Source organism: Apteryx mantelli, chromosome 3, assembly GCF_036417845.1.
Source record: "Apteryx mantelli isolate bAptMan1 chromosome 3, bAptMan1.hap1, whole genome shotgun sequence".
Lineage (NCBI taxonomy): Eukaryota > Metazoa > Chordata > Aves > Apterygiformes > Apterygidae > Apteryx > Apteryx mantelli.
Window position 1 is genome coordinate 49,158,870 of NC_089980.1, and position 17,561 is coordinate 49,176,430.

Here is a 17,561-nt window from a genome sequence, read left to right on the forward strand (position 1 = left end):
TCTTTACTGCTCAGGCCAGCCCTCAGGAACCCCAGATCCTGGAGGCAAGAGAGAAAGTCTGGAGAAAGGAAGACTTTCCCTTGGTGGAGGAGGAGTGGGTTAGAGATCATTTAAGCAAACTTGACACCCACAAATCCATGGGCCCTGATGGGATGCACCCACGAGTGCTGAGGGAGCTGGCAGACGTTATTGCTAAGCCACTCTCCATCATCTTTGAAAGGTCATGGAGAACAGGAGAGGTGCCTGAAGCCTGGAAGAAAGCCAATGTCACCCCAGTCTTCAAAAAGGGCAAGAAGGAGGACCCAGGGAACTACAGGCCAGTCAGCCTCACCTGCATCCCTGGAAAGGTGATGGAGCAGCTCATCCTGGAGGCCATCTCCAAGCATGTGGAGGAAAAGAAGGTGATCAGGAGTAGTCAGCATGGCTTCACCAAGGGGAAATCCTGCTTAACCAACCTGATAGCCTTCTATGATGGAATGACTGGCTGGGTAGATGAGGGGAGAGCAGTGGATGTTGTCTACCTTGACTTCAGCAAGGCTTTCGACACTGTCTCCCATAACATCCTCATAGAGAAGCTCAGGAAGTGTGGGCTAGATGAGTGGACAGTGAGGTGGATTGAGAACTGGCTGAATGGCAGAGCTCAGAGAGTTGTGATCAGCAGTGCAGAGTCTAGTTGGAGGCCTGTAGCTAGCGGTGTCCCCCAGGGGTCAGTACTGGGTCCAGTCTTGTTCAACTTCTTCATCAATGACCTGGATGAAGGGACAGAGTGCACCCTCAGCAAGTTTGCTGACGATACAAAACTGGGAGGAGTGGCCGATACACCAGAGGGCTGTGCTGCCATTCAGAGAGACCTGGACAGGCTGGAGAGGTGGGCAGAGAGGAACCTCATGGAGTTCAACAAAGGGAAGTGCAGGGTCCTGCACCTGGGGAGGAATAACCCCATGCACCAGTACAGGTTGGGGGTTGACCTGCTGGAAAGCAGCTCTGCGGAGAAGGACCTGGGAGTGCTGGTGGACACCAAGTTAAGCATGAGGCAGCAATGTGCCCTTGTGGCCAAGAAGGCCAATGGCATTCTGGGCTGCATCAGGAAGAGTGTTGCCAGCAGGTGGAGGGAGGTGATCCTCCCCCTCTACTCAGCCCTGGTGAGGCCACATCTGGAGTACTGTGTCCAATTCTGGACTCCCCAGTACAAGAGAGACATGGCACTGCTGGAGAGAGTCCAGCTGGGCCTGTTTAGGCTGGAGAAGAGAAGACTGAGAGGGGATCTTATCAATGTATACAAATATCTGAAGGGAGAGTGTCAAGAGCATGGAGCCAGATTATTTTCAGTGGTGCCCAGCGACAGGACGTGAGGCAACGGGCACAAACTGAAACACAGACGCTTCCATCTGAACATGAGGAAAAACTTCTTCACTGTGAGGGTGACAGAGCACTGGAAGAGGTTGCCCAGAGAGGTTGTGGAGTCTCCTTCTCTGGAGATATTCAAAACCTGCCTGGATGCGATCCTGTACAGTGTGTTCTAGGTGACCCTGCTTGAGCAGGGGGGTTGGACTAGATGATCTCCAGAGGTCCCTTCCAATCTCAGTCATTCTGTGATTCTGTGATTTACATTCAAATCTTGGCAGAGCCAACATCTGGAACGATATCCATTTTAATGTAACATAAATTATCACCATAAGGAATATGGCAGAATGATCAGAAGCCAGAGAGAAATAATTTTTGAGATGGAAGCTGACATTTCTTGTGAGTCATTCGAATAGGAATTGTGATTGCTTATTTGATCACATCAGTTAAATTACTGAAACTAGTAATAGGACAGTATCAGCTACAAATATGATAAAAGGAGATTTTTGAGCTGCAGTTTAACAGATCCAAATTCTGAAATGTTTGCAGACAGTGGGACACTGTGATGTGGACATAAAATGGACAATAAACATTTCAGGGCAGCTGGCATATATCAGCTCTTCCACAAGCAAAGGATCTAGTCTGCTACTCCAAAATGACATGGTTGTGGCAGAGGGTGTTAGGGGAGTTGTAAGGGCCTGAATGGTTTTAATCTTATCTGATCATCCATGATAAACGGGGAGTTGTTACAAGAAAAAAAGAATGAGAAAGAGAAGCCAGTAAGAATAACACTTTAAGAACAGTATTGTTCTAAGAATAATTTGAAGACTAAACACATTATTAACATGACAGCCAGGCCAGTATTCCTTTGGAAGGCTTTTACAGGGAACCCTAAAGATTATAAATAGGTCAGTATAGGTATATTGCCCTTAGAAATTATACAGTTCCAATTAGTGTTCTAATACTTAAAAATACAAAACAAAGTCATTTAGTTCAGTATCAGTAACATTTCCCTACTTCTTCTAAAACTAACCCTATACCCTTGTTCCGTCCCGGACAAAAGTGTTGCGCAGGGCTCGTTGATATTAAAAAATACTAAAATTGACCAAATTGTGTACAAAGCTATTTAAGAATAGTTCTATAAATAGGTCATATTCTATATGATCAAATAGATCAATAGATCAAATTCTATAAATAGATCATTGTGGTTATGCACTATTTCAGCCTCAAATTGCTCGTTTTGGTGATGAAATAGCTAGGTGAAATTCTGTGTAGGAGGATCAGACTGAACAACCATAGCACAGTCCCTTTGGCTGTGAGCCCATAAATTAGCACAGTTAGTTTACCTGTCTTATTTGTTTGAATATTCATAAAATAGCTGATCCCTCCCTGGAAATGTTGATAGATACTGAATGTTTCATACTTTTTTAGCATAAATAATAATTTCTCCTGAAAATGCTTCTCATAATTCTCATATTTAGAAACCCATTGATCGTCCAGTCAAGGAATAGAAAAACATCATGTGAATTAGATGACGAATGCCACATCCTTGAATAATGAAAAACAAATAATACAAAACGAAGATGATTCCTACAGTGCTGTTCGGTGAGCAGCTTTAATGAATGTACTCAAAGACTGAATAGTTCCCAAATCAATAAAAAGTCAGAAAGAGAAAATAAGATTGAACCTATTGGGTGGTTTATTTGTAGTGAATATTTCTACCAGCTTCAGCTAGTCTGTTTCTGACAGGAGGCTGACACTGTTCCCTTTGCATTCTGCTCACCACGTTTCCTGAAGCCCAAGAGCCTGTTCTTAATTCCTTCTCTGTTGCTAGGGCTCCTAAAACTGCTTTATGTCTTTTATGCTGTCATATTTACTTGCACTAAAAGGTACTGCAAACCAATTTACAATCATGTATAGCACCACCTTTTACTTGTCACCACATTAGAGTCTTGTAACATTTCCATGTTAAACCCTTATTTCAGGTTTTATAAATCCTACCTGCTTCTAATTATATCAGGCTGAAGGCAGAGGTATAAATGTTAACCCTGCAGATTGATTTACAGGGCATAGTAGGGGTCTATTTATTTTAAAATAGGAAGCATTGGGAAGGATAGTGATTTTACATATTCTCTTTTTTAATACTAGGTTTTAACTCGCAAAACACAAAAACTCTGATTATTTACTCTGTAATGGGAGAGAATTTGAGTGGAATTAATGGCACTATGGTATTAAGAAATAGAAGGAACATGACTAAAATTTGTCAAAGGTTGCCTTTTTACATTGTTCTATATATGAGAACACAAAGGACTACTTTAAGAAACTAAGAGCTGCTATAGATCTATAAAACAAAGAAAAATAATTTTTTCTTCATAAAATGTGTGGTTGGTGAGTGCCCTGGGGGTTAATTGAAGAAAATATTGTGGCTGAATTAAAAATAAGAGCTATCAGTTTCATGCTGTATTAAAAGCAGCTATTGCTTTACAAGGTATGGGCCATATCTTTGCCAAGTGAAAACTGGTATCCTTCTGTTTTGCAAATGAAACTTAGGAACTGCCGATTCCTGGAGTAGTGAAACACTGGCACAAACTACCTGGAGACCAGGAACTATCTTTCATTTGAGGATTTTATTAGTAGGATAGGCAATGCCATCTTTGCCTCAGTCTTCACCTGCAAGTTCTTCCAGGCCTTCATGCTTTGTGAGAGGATTCAAGGAGGAGAACTACCAGCTGTGGATGAGGTTCAAGTCAAGGATTGCCCAAGAAAGCAAAAACCCTACAAACCCATAGGACCTGCTGGGCTGCATCCAGCAAGGGCATTGGGAGAGCTGGCCAATGTCCTTGCATGGCTGCTCTCCACCATCTTTGAAAGGCCAAGGAGATCAGGGGAGGTCTCAGATGACTGGAGAAAGGCAAATGTTACACCCATCTTCAGAGCAGGTCGAAAGGATGAGGTGGGAAACTACAGGCCCATCAGTCTCATTTCAGCCCCTTGGGAAAATCATGGAGCGAGTCTTCCTGGAACAGATTTCTGGGCACATGGAGCAGAAAGTGGTGACTGGGAATGATCAGCATGGATTTAGCAACTGTAAATCATGCCTGACAAACCTGATTGCCTTCTATGATAAAATGACTGGGTTTGTGGACAAGAAGAGAGCAGTGGATGTAATTTACCTTGACTTTAGCAAGACTTCTGACACTGTTTCCCACAGTATTTGTGTATCAAGTTAGACTGTTAAGGTCCCAATGTGTGGAGAGCTAGATGGGTAAAAACTGGATGGTTGGGCTCAGAGGGCCCTGGTTAATTGGTGGTACCAGGCTTGGAGGCTGGTAACAAGTGGGGTGCTGCGGGGGTCTGTCCTGGGACCAGTGCTGTTTAACATCTTTATCAATGACCTGGAAGAGACAACAGAAAGCACTCTCATCAGGTTTGTAGATGACACCAAATTTGGGGGACCAATCCATAGTCTTGAGGGCAGGGCTGCCATCCAGAGGGACCTGGTCAGGCTGGAGGGATGGACGACATGGACTCCGTTTTTCATCGACTGGAGCAAAGTTCTGTTGACTTATATGAGCAGAGGATGTGATACAAAATTTAAAGATCTTTCTCAGCCTCCTCCAGTTCTCTTGTTTGTAGTGCAGCCATACCTGTTAGTTACTGTATGCTATTTAGTCTCTCCTTGCAAGTGGAATATTGAGCATTGACCAGGGCCGAGAGACTGGAAACATCACTACACAGAACAATCTTCCTTTATTTCAGTTTTCAGATGTTACTGCTACCCTTCCTGTCTCTCAGGCCTTGGTAAATCTCATAAAATCCTTTTCAGATTGAAATCCTACTCTTCCCAAGCTGTAATATTTTTTATAGCATGTATTTCTGCATAGTTGTCTTAGTCTCTTGTTGACAGACTTTAGGTACCAGTTCCCTGGCTGGTAAATGTCTTCCTTAGTCTTAAATTTATCCACTTGTTTTGTTTAGAGCAACACATAGGGATAATAGATTGGCCCACTACTACCTGACACTGCTTCTTCGTTCTTTTTGCCATGCCAGTTTTTCATAACACTGAATCACAGAGAAGCCTGGAAGAAGCCAACAGCATTTTGCCCACTTATATGTCTCCCAGAAGAGCTGCAAGCTGCCCAAATTTCTCTAATAAACTCACTCAATAGATGTGCTTTTACAAAAGGTATTCCAATAGATTTTAATATATTTATTCCAGAAAATAATAATAAATAGGTGTTTCAAATGTCAATTTTAAGGCTCACAAAATGTAACTATATACATGCATAAGATCAGAACATAAATCAGCACAGTAAAACAGCTTTGTAAATATTTATGAAGACAGGACTCTCCACATGCCTTAGTTTATGGCTGGTAGTAGTCTTGGCTGGGTACCTGACGTTGTTAAATTGCCTCCTGTTTTTCTGGTATCACATACACCATAATCCTAAATCTTTATTGACTGCAAGTGAATGTACATGCTATAGAAAGAGATGTGTCTGCATGCAGGGGCACATTCTGTTTTCTGATGAACCTGTGTGAAGTTTAGCAAGCCCCACACTAGCTAACTGAGACATAGTCTGGATTTGTCTATGTGAGCTGCCATTCCTGAGGTGGCTGCAGGGGAGGTGGGACCTGTGTATATGGCACAGTTAATTTATCTCTGCAATTTCTATCATTCTTCAGTAACTTGCATCAAAATCTCTGACTTACCTGATTGCATTTTCTCCCTATTTAACTGGTAGCAGATAGCACCATGTTAATTGATGTAATCATCCTAAAAATAAACCTGCCAATTATTTCCCATGTTTGTTCAACTGGATCATTGAAGTTCTTGACCGGTCAGTTTGGACTGAGATACGTACTTCTTCTTGGTAGTCTACTGGCTCTCAGACCTTTTCGGACTGCATCCCACAAGATGTCTGAAAATGTCACTGTGAATGTCTTGCAGTTCTTGTGGGCTGAATAGCTAGTGCTTGTGGCAGTCCAGGATGGAGTCTTTGCACTGAGGAGTTGGTCTCTGTTGCTTCATGAGAAGCTCTGACCAATCAAGAGCTGTTGCTCCTGAGATCCTGCCAGGCATGCTTTCCATGTATTTCTGTATGTCTTCAGTGAGAATGTATGGGATCAGCAGAAAAGGGGCTTGGAGGTGTGAAAACATTTTCCATGATGTTTATATGTCTTGATTTGAGCTTGATAAGAAGAAGAGCATGATACACTGCCTTTTAAACAATTGCTTGTATTTACTTGTGATTGCATTTTCATCAGTGACAAATAATGAAGGAGAAATATAATTCATTCCTTTGCATGCAGGCTTATCAGAAGGCTTCTATATATTGCACATATTTAAATCATTTAATGTTTTAGCATGTATTTAGTTATATTTATGTAGATTTAAGTGTCTTTCTGACTACGGTGCAGTCATTCATTAGTAATTCCCCTGAAGTGAAGTCCCATGATTGTGGATTTGGGACCAGTAAGCATAAAGAAAATGTGTCCAAAGAGTAGTTTCTAGGAAGCTTATTGGTTCTTCTTCCTGCATTCAGGACAGATTTTGCATTTTTTTAAAACGCTCTTCAGGTACACCACTGGTGTACTGGAGGAAATAAAATGCTATTTGATCAAATAGGACAGTTGTCTTTGGTGAGTCGTGTTGATCATGGCTTTTATTCTTTGGTTTGTGTAGTTAGGAAAGATCTAAGGTCTTTTGCAGGTGACTTAACTTCCACGTGTCCCTTCACCTCGTGTCGTTCCAGGCAAGTTGTGTTGCTGGCTTCCCACAGACCCTGGGTTGCTCATCAGGGACGCTGCACTCTCCATAGCTGGGGCTCAGGCCTTTAGGTGGGATTCAGGTGTTGTGAGCCAAGGACAGGTCTGACCTCGGCACCAAAGAGTGATCATCATGAAAACCCAGACGTCTCACAAGCATCTTGAAAGGAATTAACAATGACATTACACTCCATCTACTTCCTAGATAAAAGAGAGCTTAGTTCTATTTTCATCTCTACAAATGTAATTCTGAAGTAACTCCACGGAGATTGACGGAAAACTTCTGCTTCTATGAAATTAACTGAATGAGAACAGGAGTTTTTCCTCACAGATACCTTGTCTCAGTGCACCAGCCAAGTCTGAGCTGTTTCCCTGAACACACAGCTCCAGGTCTCTCTGCAACAGGGAGCAGCAAGCAAACCCTCAGAAATGGTGGCCTTGATGTTACATATCTGCTTTCCCTGCAGTCCTCCTTCGTCCTGGAGGATCCAGGACTGGGTTCCCTACTGAATTTTTCTCTTAAAATTATACCTCTCTGGGGACACTGGGATTGTGAACGACCTCTGTTTGCAACACTAAGTACAGTAAATGCTATTGTATTATCCAACAGTAGCAAATGAAATAATCCCCCTCCCATCATTTTCTAACAGGATAATGTTAAAGGCATTCCTCTGAAATGGAGAGTAATAATTTGTTAATTCCCCTCAGTATTTCATGCTTCTTGATAGTGCAGCTAATTTTCTCTGAGTACCTTATTAACATTCACAATGAATGGTCCATTTGTGGTAACATTTGTGGTCCCACCCTAATAGCTCTCCACAGAGGCAGTGACTGTGAAGGTGAGAGCTGACAGAGTGACACATTTTCTCTCCTTTTTCTCTGCAGACTGTATTATCCTGGTTTTCATCCACTGAGGGCTGTCCAGCTCATGCGAGTGGGCAAGCTGCAGTATAGTCAAGACATGTTCCCTCAAGCCCTGGAGACCTTGAAACAGGTCAGTATTTACAAATTGTGTTTCTTCTCCTTCCCCACCTCCCTTGCATCCCCTGGACCACTGTGTCCCTTTTCCCTTCCACTCTGATTGTACCTTACATCTTTGAATGCTCCTCGGCACGTTTCTATCAGTGCTATTTCCGCAGGCTGTAGCTGAATGTGGTGATGGGTCATTGTTGCTAGCAGTGTTTCAGGCACAGACCTCCTTTAGTATCAGTCACTGCTAAGTTCAGTAGCTCAGAGGTGCCTGAATGGAAAATAACTACTAGGTCTAAAGAGGTGCCTTATGCTCTCCTTCTTATTGTGTCTGAGTATGCCCTGAGCTGGTCACTGCTGATACGAGTGTAAAGGATAAAGGTAAGGAGAAGAAGGTAATGTTAAACTCCTGGGTCCTCTCTTTTCAGTGGTGCTCTAAGAAGCAAAGTGAATCTAGGAACACTGAAAGTAGAAGAACAGGACTAGAGCTGCAGTTCCTATCCTCCTCTTTCCCTATAAGGGATCTGGGATTTTGGATAGAAGAACTTTGTCTTTTAATGCTTGTGTTTTATTGTGAGCCAGGCTCAAATCAACAGGCACGCTTCTTGATCCCTATTATTTTTGTATCATTCACAGCCTTTTTCTTCATTTGATCTGGTTTTGCAGCTGGTGCTTTGGTAGTTACATTTCAGCTTTAAGTTTTTCCTGTTGTACCTGAACTGAGTCTTATATACACTGCCTCCTACCTCAGGATCTTACCTGACCTGCTGTTATATTGCTGTTAATATCATCTTAAATATATTGAAGAATCCCTCTCCATGAGCAACTTGTCTTCAGGATGCAGGCTCTCACTTGCTTCCCAGCTCAAGCCCTAAATTACTGTTAGAGTATTTTTCTCTCACAAGAAGATGTGCTGCCTCAAGTTCCCCTCACAGAAGTCTCATGCTTATTCATTTGTATTATTCATGTTGCCCTGTGTTGAATGTGGCCTGAAGACAACACACTCTGTGAGGTTCCCCACTCGTTACTCTTCCCATCTCCAGTGCCTGACACACTCTTCTTATTTCCTTTGCTCAGTGCTGCAGAGAGCCATCTGGCTCAGCCACTTGTCTTTTGCTGCCAGGCAAGAGCAGGCCCCAGTGCTTACACCAGAGTGAAGGTTTTTTTCTCTTTTAATGTTTATGTTGTATCACAAAACCCAAACACTACGGCACCATGGCAAGTTGAAACAGCAGTATGATTTACTCTAGTTCTTTGTGGGACTTATGTTGACGTGGGTCTGGCTCTTTACAGAAGCTACTTAAGTGGATACTAACAGTCAGCAGTAGCTGATGCTTTACTTTAATCTAATGTTTCTCCTTTCAAATAAAAATACAAATACAAATCTGCATCTGCTTCCTGAGCCATATTGCTAAGTGACAATAGACTCCAGTCATGGAGGTAGCACTGGCTGTAGTTTTAGCGTTAAGCAGAACTGTGGCAGATTTCAAGCCTTTTTGCCCGCCTAAGCAAGCTGTGGGTGAGGTGATAGGGCCTTCAGAAGGAGGGCCAGGGTGGTCGCTCCTCAGAAGCACAGCGTGCATATACACATCCAGCCACAGCTCCTGGCTGCTTGTCCACAGTTCCCCTTGAAGTAAGTGCGAATCCTGTACAAATACCTGATTCCAGGACCTGGTGCAAAGGGTGAAAGTCAGCAAACCAGAATAAACTTTCTGTTATCTCTATGTCACAGAAACATCAGTTGCGTGAAGCTCAAGCCCCTGCCTCTCCGAGGTTTTGCTAGGAGCCTTCTAAGGGGATTCTTATTTCAATAGGAAGGGCATGAGCAGTGTCATCAATGCAGATGAGCATTAAGCTTTAAATGGCCAAGAGAGCAAGGTGTACAACGGTTAAGGTGTCATTAGTAGATGCCTTCAGTATTAGAGTTTGCCCTGTGCAAGGAACTTTTTATGGTACTGATGCCTTTTGGGTATTTCACATGCTTACAGTGTACTTATCCATAAGACAACAGTGAAGAAATGCTATCATCTCTATTTTCCAAATGGGAAATTGAAGCACAGGGAGACCCAAGAGCTTCTAGCACAAGTTCTCAGTGTTTTCCCCTCCCTCCTCCCTTCTTCTTGGATGTCTGAAACTGGATGCCAGAAATTGCTAGCTTATGCCCTATTCATAGAATTGAGAATAAAATAGTTGTAATTTGCACAAGCCAGCAATTCCTGGGGTCTCATGGGAGCCTCCTGCTTCTCCATTTACACTATTGTATTATTTTAGTACTAATAAAACAGCGGTATTTTAACCCTTTATTGCTGCAGAAGTTGGCTCTATGTCCCCTTAGTTTAATGTCCATACTACATGAAGAGCTGGTTGTGTTGCAAAATATTAGGGCAGCTGCTTGGGACAGAAGGCAAGGAGTGTCAGTACTGCTGGAAGTGGGGATCAGAGGGAGGACTGATCCTTCACACCTGCCTGGAACCCCTGCAGTGTTAATATCAATCATGACTATAGATAGCTTAGTATTTTGTACTTACTTTTTTAAACCCCAATACTTATTAGGTTTTAACATCTGATTAATTATGCATGCTGAATAACTGATAATTTCCAGATGTTTTAATAATAAATCAGTATTTAATATGATGTCTGTCTTACTAAATCTTAGTAACTTAAATCATCACTTGATATATTTAACTTAAATTGTGGCCAATTCTGATCATTAAAAAGCTGATGGGAGAGTAATCAATTCTATTTCCTATTCATTACTCAGAAGTAAACCATATATCTGTCATGTGCCAGTTAATCTGCTCTGCTATTTCCCCTGTAATATTTATAACTTCCAAACATTCAGACTTTCCTTTTTAGTAGGTGGAGTGAACCATCAGTCAGAGGAGTTTCTGCCTTCATTGATATTTCTGCAGTGTATTAACAGGCATGCATACATTTGGCTTACTCTTTTAATTTGATACTGTGTTACATGAAACCGGAGTGAATTTCCTCAGCCACCTGAACGTTTTTCATCAATGAAGGTGGAAGTTGTGATGGTTTTTTTTATGTGTTTAGTGAAGTTGCCGGGTTTAAGCCAGATTGTTACTCTTTTACCCATTGAATACAGAGCAATACCTAGCACAGAAACGTCTTTTCAAGCTTTGATCGCCTCTTTCTCTGGAAGGGGAGAATAATGAGCTATTTACCATTCTATGCCATACCTCAGTGCATCTTTAACTGTGGTCTCCAAGCCATTAGTGGTCCACAAGGACACAGTAAGTGCTTTTCAGCTGGAATGCAGAACCATTTACAAACTAATCCTATTGCAGCTTTGTCTATTCCCTGTTCAGCCTCCCCCTTTTCACCCACATACGTAAGATGGGAAAAGACTGAATTCTCACTCTCCAGGACTGCCATCCTACTTCCCTGTGCCACTTGTAAGCATAGGACACATGGCTTCTTTGAATGGGATCTGAGGCTGATTCCCTTTATTGCTGTCTACATTGGAGCAAATTAGAGCAAAATATAATTCCCAGTTTGTTGTGAGTAAGGATGTGATTCCTAATAAAACTCAGATAATGTCCTAGAGTTTTATCAGAACTCTGTTTGGCCCCCGTGTGATTAGATGTGTCAACAGAGCATGCCACATGCTCAGAGCAGAAACTTGATTACCTTCTCTGCTTCATTACTCTTCTTAATATGCTCTGACACTGAATAGCACCCTGTTGGAGCCCTTGTCAGGCTAATTTCAGCATGGTGTTAAGGAGAGGGATGTGGATGGTGCAGGAGAAATTGAGATCTGAGTGAATTTCACCTCACTCATATCAATCCTGTTTAATCAGGCACAACCTCTGAGCTGCTGTGGATTGACAGCCTCTTCTGCGTCAGATGCGCAGGGTGTTAAGAACCGGCAGATCTTTGTACACAGGTTGGCGGCTGGTGTCTCACTGCTGCTCTCCATGTCAGCTGAAAATGAATCACTACCACAGCCACCTTACTGTTACCGCCCTTTGATTTTAGCTTTCTGCCCTGCACACCTAAAGAAGGTTTAAATAATGTGAAGGGTTTTATGTTACCCGTTAAGATGAAATTCACCCTCTTAAAGTGTATTAAGTCCTGCAGAATGTAATTTGCAAGGATTTGGAAATGAAAGTGCTTCAGGGAGGCGATATGCTGGAATAAAACCTGAAGTTAGCCCTTGGTTTATTGTACAACAACATATTTTAAAAATATATAACATATTTATATATATATATATATACACACACACACGTATATGTGTGTGTGTATATATATATATATATATAAATATATATATGAAAAATGTAATGATGGGAGGACAAATGGAATTACAGATCAGGAAAACCTTTGTCAGCAAAAGGCTGGAGCTGTAGCCCGGTCTGACAAACCTAATTTGAAGAGCTTGGGCTGATTGTAAAAAAAGTGGCAAAATTGAAAGGTACAACAAGCTGTTTTGTCAAGAGAAAAGCTTCTGGACCAGGAAGCAGCTCTCTCACAGGAGTGCAAGAACAGCTGGGCATCACTGGAGCTTGTGGAAATCCCCTCGCAAGTGCATATAATTTGCCCTGAGGGGCACTTGTTAACATAAATATCTGTTAGAAGTCATTTGTTACCTTCACGGCACTTAAGCTCACCCGTGTGGTTGCCCAAAACCTGTGTGCACCTGGACTAGGCTTGGGAGGACAAGCAGGGCTCAGAGGGGAAGGTTCAGGCTTAGTTTCTAGCCTCTGTCTCCTCCACTGGGTGCTGCGGTGCGTGGTCCTGGCTGCTCCTCCGTCCTGCGAGCAGCAGTGGTCGCAGCAGGTGCTCACATGTCCATCCCCCCAAGCAAGTCAGCAGTGCCTGGGGCCGAGTGACGGCTGATGGGGGACAGGGGACACCTCCACCCTCCCGTGCTGATGGGCATGGTCCGGGTGCCTCATGAGTGCCTGCAGCGACGAGGCTGTGCCCCCTGTGCCAGTTGCCTGCCCCGCGGCACTGGGCCCACCATGGCGGTGTTCAGCACAGAGGCCCCACGCGCATGGTCCACCTGTGACTCACCTTGAGCAGTGCTGACGCATCCATGGCTCACGCAAGGCATTGGTCTCTTCCTCGATCCACAGAGCTCAGACCTTGCCACACAATTTATGGATGCAGAAATCAAGTATTTTTTAAGCAGCCACCATGGTGGCCAGTTGTTCAGGTACCCTGTTGTTCCCCTTCTTATTGTAATCCCTGACATGTAGGCAAAAACACAAGAAGTGGGGTAAAAACCCTCCTAGATTTCACTGCAACAGTTAAGAAATCCCCTTTTTCTCGGTGTTTGCTTCAAATGATGAAAAATGTTAATGGTATTAAAATGTTGATGGTAACTGGGATTGCTTTTGTTTTTCCTATGCCAGCACTAACAAGTGTCCCCTTCAGTCAAGAGAGATGGAGAAGCACCAATACTTTCTCTGATATGCTGACCTTCGCTTCATGCCATCGTGGTGTGGGGCTGTTTGCTCCCTGCTTGCACTGTGATGGAGCAGTGCTGTCCTGCGTTTGCACACGGGTCTCTGCAACTGTGACACTGGGCATCCTGTCCCATCCCAGTGCAAATCAGGCATGAACGCACGGCAGTGCTGCATTTCATTCACATTCATGGAGTAACAGTCATATCACTGACCTAATGGGTTTTATATTCTTAAGGGAGACAGTGTGTGGTGGATGACACCATGGCCTGTGTTGCTGTCTTGCGCTTCCTGTAATTTTTCATAATTAGATTTGTTCCTTAAGCTGAGAGGAAGACCACACAGACCACAAGACTCTGCTCAGCCTTGGCTCTGCTGCTTCGTTGGGAGATTTAGAGGAGCAGGGTTGTGTTTAGCATATTCTTGCTTCTGGCCAAAAAAAAAAAAAGTTTCAGTGCTTTGGAGGTGAAATTATCCCAATTTGGCACAGACTTTTGCCAAAATGCCTACACAATTTAATGCCAGTTTAACTTGGGGATTATGGAAGTCATTGCTATTCTGAACTTTGATACATCCTGGTGCTGACTCTTACTGCAATATGTAATACAGAATACTGCATGAGAATGATTTTCACTCTGTAGGACCCAAGGATAAAGACTAAGTGCATTTATTTGTTCTACTGAAGAAGGAAAGGGAAGGGAAGGGAGGGAAATGTTGGAGATGAGAAAGAAGTCAGCAGGAGTAGCACTATTTCAAGATCAGATTTGGTATTAAGGATTTTTCTTTTAACAGAGGCATATGCATATGCACCTCTCTAGTAGTGCATCGGGGTCTCCAGGTCCACTGCTGCTAGCCTGACCTCTGTCCTGTAGGTGGGCTGAAGATCAAGGTCCGCTGCCTTGGTACTGTGACCCAGGTGTGCCCAGCTCTTAGCACAGTCCATTCACAATAAATTCATCAGCTTTCTTGGCTGGGTTATGCAAACACAGTGCGCCAAGTGTGTCTGGACCTATGGCCAACTGGCCTGGCTACTTTGCTCTAGGGTGATCCCGTCCCTGCCTAGCTAGCCTGGGCGCAGCTACTGACTGCTGCACACCAAGTCCGTGGGCCCATACAGCTGCTTTCCCACACGGAAATGTGCACGGGATCCTGCCTTCAGCTATTCTGCTCTGCACCATCCAGGGCTTCCTATACGGTGTAAGTGTTCATCTCTCTCCATCCCACTGTGTATGCCAGGTGAGGACTGGCTCTTATTCTTGTGCTTTACACTGCTTTTTCAATTATATATTAAAAAAAAAAAATGTTATTGTACAGCTTGATACCTCATGCTCAACTATGTTGAAGTACTTTTACAACCTGTTTTTACAGCAGTTCCCCAACATGTTAAATTAGGAAAAACAAAACACTAAGAACAATTTGGCAAGTCTTTTGGGGGAATATAATTATGACTTTAATGCAAACATTTTGCAAAAACTTGACCAGGTTTATATTTCTGCTAAAATAGAAATATGCAAAAATTGAGGATTTTTTTAAATTTCACTTCATATTTCTTAGGCATTTCTAATGATAATGAAAGCATTTCCATTTTTCTGTTTGACTGAGTATTTTTTCATTCAGAAGTAGGGCATTGTGGTAGCTCAGAATGTATTTCACTCTTTTTAGAGCTCCTTGCATGCGCTAGTTTGTTTTGACTGCTTTTTCTATTTGATCATTCAATCTTTTTCTGCCTCCCTGTTTTAAAAAAAGTATCCAATTGGAAACAAAAATCAATTATGCCAGAATTTCCATATATTTGCCAGTCTTTAGAAGTTGGAAGTAGAGTATCATTCATTGCACCAAAGAATATTTATATTTATTTTTATCTTTTCAGTTTAAAATGAGGTTCCTTCCTCAACACTTGTTTCCAAAAGACCCTTTTTCTGCATTCCAAAGTCGGCCTAGCTGGATTTTATCAGCTGGCTAGACCAGAAATCCATTGAAACACAGGCCACATTTAGTCTTTAATGATTCTCAGTTTAGGGTAAGGAAAAATCTCAGAAGTTTTTTTCTCCTGCCACTACACTTGGAGCTGCCTTGCTCTTTCTTTTGACATGTTGAGTCCTGTTCCATCTGGTACTTATCTCTTTGCATGAGAAATTTAACAGAAGGAAGAAGCAGAGCTGTCATATGAAAAGTGATGATCTCAGTGTGAGCTGGGAGAAGAGTCTTTCAGGCATGTATGTGGCAGAGAATCAGCACAACAGGCAATATAAGCCTAAATTGGCCTAGTGTTGTAAGATGACCAGCAGACATAGAAAATGATCTCTTTGGGAAAAGCAGCCAAGGACCATTCCTCATCCATGCCTTTTACAGTGAAACTATTAATTTACATATTTGTTTGAAGCTGATGATACACATAAGGCACTTTATTCCATCAATTTACAGCACTTTGAGGCTACTAACATGAGTATCACCGTCATCTTTTAAATAATGTATCAAGATCTTGGGTGTCATAATTAACCAATATTAAAAACATCTTCATCCTTCCGTATGTTCCCCAGCTATTCCAAACATCCAGCTGCGCAACATATTAGTGGGCTTTAATTTTTTACCGCCCAGGAGTAATAAGGCAGTGCCTCCTTCTCTGTTAGAAGCAAATCATTACACACTTTGGGACGCTTCTCTCCTACTTCTGCTATGCCATGCAGTAAAGCTTCCTCCTACCAGCTCCTAATGGACTGCTGCTTATGTCCATGCCCCAGTGCCGTTACCAAACCCTTCATATAGTCTGCACAGTGACTAATGTGTCCCTTTCTGCTCTCTTCTCAAGGCCTATAACATTATGAAGGTGACCCATGGAGCAGATCACAGCCTGATGCAAGCCTTGATGGAACTAAAGGAACAGTGTGAGGCTGTCATGAGAGTGCAGTGAAGAAAAGCTGCAGTTTGGAAAACAAGATATTAAAGGGAAAAGGAAAGCCAATGCTTTTTATTGCATTGGAAAGCTTCTTGTTGATTTTGGAGTCTTTTCATCAGGTCCTACTTGCTTTACAGAAATGTGTAATGTTTATTAGTTTTGCTGTATGATCTTCTGAGCTGAATTCATGTTTTGAGGAATATCTGCCACTTTCAGAAGGATTTTAACTTCTGCAATGCAAACGGGCGGTGGATAAGTCTTAATATTTCATCATAATACATGCTGGTGATAAAAACACACGCTTACACATATGGACAGGAATAATCATACTCTTTTTTGTTCAATAACCAAAACCTCCAATCCAAATACCTCTGAATACAGCAAAAAAGATTAGACTTGCATTCCAACGTGATACTTGGCTAAGCTTCCTACTGAGCTTCTCCCATGCCCTTTTAGGTATGGATTTCTCTGTCTGCACTAGCTCTGGAATTATCATGAAGTCTCACCTTACTAGCTGTCTTATGTCTCAATTTACTAGAAAACATGTTAAGGGTTTTTTTCTACCAAACACATCATCAGTGAATTGATAATAAATATTGGGAAGTGTGTGCTAGATCTTCAGCTGTTGCGAAGTGGTGTAATTCCATTGAGATCAGCAGTCAACTTTTTATGTCAGTTTACAGCAAGATTGAGAGAGAGAGAGAGAGAGAGAGCGTGAGCATATTTCTTCCTTTTGACTTCCTGTTAGTTTTTTTTTCCAAAAGCCAGATCCAGTGCTCTTTGATATCAAATAAAAGCTTTCCAATGCTCTAAATGAGATTTTCCTCCCTTCCAACTTACCTGCAGGGCTCTGACACTCACCTTCTTGCATCTCATGTTATTACTAAAAGTTCTAATATTGAATATTAAAATGGACTGAATGAAAAAATTTAATCATCCAATGTGTATCTATGTTGAAAATGCTTGTTGTCCTGGTACTTTCCCATTTTGATTGTTTCAATGGACACCATCATCAGATTTTCTCACTTCATAGCAGCTTACAAAAGAGAGAGATTTGGACACATGAGCTCTAACCTTCTGCTGTAGATCCACACAGAGCTTTTGTGAAGCATCCTCAAAATCTGAGGTTGGGCATTTGATGCTTCTGACCA

General features: G+C 42.3%; 1 protein-coding gene across 3 annotated transcripts in view; it reads left to right on the plus strand.

The window, feature by feature from the left end:
* SMYD3 (SET and MYND domain containing 3) overlaps positions 1 to 17,320 on the plus strand; it is a 439,696-nt gene extending 422,376 nt beyond the window's left edge. For all 3 annotated transcript variants that reach the window (XM_067293328.1, XM_067293329.1, XM_013943927.2), the window contains 2 exons: positions 7,999 to 8,107; positions 16,324 to 17,320. In XM_067293328.1, coding sequence (XP_067149429.1) covers positions 7,999 to 8,107; positions 16,324 to 16,425 — 211 coding nt within the window. In that variant the 3' untranslated portion in view covers positions 16,426 to 17,320. The remainder of the gene's footprint in view (positions 1 to 7,998; positions 8,108 to 16,323) is intronic.
* Positions 17,321 to 17,561: the final 241 nt, after the last annotated feature.